The sequence below is a fragment of the Nothoprocta perdicaria genome, unplaced genomic scaffold (genome assembly GCF_003342845.1).
Source record: "Nothoprocta perdicaria isolate Ctin4 unplaced genomic scaffold, notPer1 scaffold_938, whole genome shotgun sequence".
In the NCBI taxonomy this organism is placed as follows: Eukaryota; Metazoa; Chordata; class Aves; order Tinamiformes; family Tinamidae; genus Nothoprocta; species Nothoprocta perdicaria.
Window position 1 is genome coordinate 1 of NW_020456241.1, and position 2,278 is coordinate 2,278.

The window sequence follows — 2,278 nt, forward strand, 5'->3', positions numbered from 1 at the left end:
GGGAATGCTGGGGGCGTCCTGGGAATGCTGGGGGTGTCCTGGGAATGTTGGGAATGATAGGGGTGTCTCAGGAATGCTGGGAATTCTAGGRGTGTCCCAGGAATGTTGGGAGTGCTGGRGGTGTCCTGGGAATGCTGGGAATGCTGGGGGTGTCCCAGGAATGTTGGGAGTGCTGGAGGTGTCCCGGGAATGCTGGGGGTGTCCTGGGAATTTTGGGAATGCTGGAGGCGTCCCGGGAACATTGGGGGTGTTCCGGGAATGCTGGAATGCTGGGGGTGTCCTGGGAACATCAGGGGTGACCCAGGAGTGTTGGGGGTGTCCCAGGAATGCTGGGAGTGTCCTGGGAATGTCAGGGGTATCCCAGGAATGCTGGGGATGTCCCAGGAATGTCGGGGGTGTCCCGGGAATGGCGGGAGCATCCCGGCAATGTCGGGGGACGTCCCGGGAACGTCGCGTCACCCCCCGGCTCCGGCAGGTACCGGAAAATGAAGGAGCGCTTGGGATTGACGGAGATCCGCAAGCAGGCGAACCGCATGAGCTTCGGAGAGGTCGCTCCCGCCGCGTTTTCCGGCTTTTTCCCGGGTTTCCGGCCTTCGGGATGGGCTTCCCGGCCTTATCCCGTGTTCCCCGTTCCCAGATTGAGGAAGACGCCTACCAGGAAGACCTGGGATTCAGCCTGGGCCACCTGGGCAAGGCGGGAAGCGGCCGCGTGCGGCAGACGCAGGTGAACGAGGCCACCAAGGCGCGCATCTCCAAGACGCTGCAGGTAGGGAAAACTCCGGGAAAACTCCGGGAAAACGCTCGGAAAACCGCGGGGAAAATGGGGGAGACCGCGGGAAGAAGCGTGGGAAAACGCGGGAAACCACGGGAAAAGCGTGGGAAAACACGGGAAGAATGTCGAAAAGTGTGGAAAACGGTGGGAAATGTGGAAAACTGTGGGAAACCATGGAAAAAGCATGGTAAAACGCAGAAAACCATGGAAAACATGTAAATCTGGAAAAATGTGGGGAAAACAGGGTAAAATGCAGAAAACCGTGGAAAAGCATGGAAAACCATGGAAAATGTGGGAAACCATGGAAAAACCATGGTAAAACACACAGAACCACGGGAAAACCATGGTAAAGTGCACAAAACCATGGAAAACATGTAAATCCATGTCAAAACCATGGAAAAACCATGGTAAAACACGGGAAAACGTGGGAAAGTGTGGGAAGGCATGGGAAACCGTGGAAAAACACGGAAAACCATGGAAAATTGTGGAAAAGCATGGAAAATTATGGAAAACCATGGGAAATTTTGGAAAAACGATGGGAAACCGTGGAAAGCCATGGAAAATGGCAAAAAAAACATGGAAAGCCCTGGAAAAACCGTGGAAAACCCCAGGAAACCATGGAAAACCACCATAAACCGTGGAAAACCATGGAAAACCACAGAAAACTGTGGAAATCCATGGAAAACCACAGAAAACTGTGGAAAACCACGGAAAAACCATGGAAAACCATGGAAAAACCATGGAAAACCATGGAAAAACCATGGAAAACCATGGAAAAAAACGTGGAAAACCATGGAAGAAACATGGAAAACTGTGGAAAACCATGGGAAAACCATGGGAAACCATGGAACCCCCCCCTTTGCGTCCGCCATGGGCCGCTTCCCATGGGGCCGACATTCCGGAATTCCGCAGCGGACGCTCCAGAAGCAGAGCGTGGTGTACGGCGGCAAGTCGACGATCCGGGACCGCGCGTCGGGAACGGCGTCCAGCGTGGCCTTCACCCCGCTGCAGGTGAGCGGGAGCGGCGGGGCGGATTCCGGGAAGCGGGAATGGCTCCCGGAATTCCCACCGCGCCCGCTTTTCCGTAGGGGCTGGAGATCGTCAACCCGCAGGCGGCGGAGAAGAAGGTGGCCGAGGCCAACCAGAAGTATTTCTCCAGCATGGCGGAATTCCTCAAGGTGAAGGGCGAGAGGAGCGGGATCCTCGGCGATTCCTGAGCCCCGCCGCTTCCCGCGGGATTTGCCCGAGGGGTTCCAGAGGGGGCGGGGCCGGTTTCCCAGCCGGGATGGCCCCGCCCCGGATCCTCGGCGCCTGGATGGGAATTGGGAGTTTTCCCGCCGTTTCGTGGCCGGCTCTGGAATGCCGGGATGGACTCTGGAATTCTGGGATTTTGGGGGGGGTGGAATGCTGGGATGGACTCCGGAATTCTGGGATTTGGGGAGGGGTGGGGGCCGTTTTCCGCCCGCGATTGGATCGGGATTTCCAATGTTTTTCCATAAAAAAAAA

The 2,278-nt window shown here is 56.3% G+C and overlaps 1 protein-coding gene across 1 annotated transcript; it reads left to right on the forward strand.

The window, feature by feature from the left end:
• Positions 1-480: 480 nt before the first annotated feature.
• Positions 481-2,153, forward strand: PRPF31 (pre-mRNA processing factor 31). Its single transcript, XM_026052931.1, has 4 exons — positions 481-548; positions 638-766; positions 1,685-1,783; positions 1,861-2,153. The coding sequence occupies exons 1-4, from the start codon at positions 486-488 to the stop codon at positions 1,987-1,989; spliced, it is 420 nt and encodes a 139-aa protein (XP_025908716.1). The 5' UTR covers positions 481-485; the 3' UTR covers positions 1,990-2,153.
• The last annotated feature ends 125 nt before the right edge of the window (positions 2,154-2,278 follow it).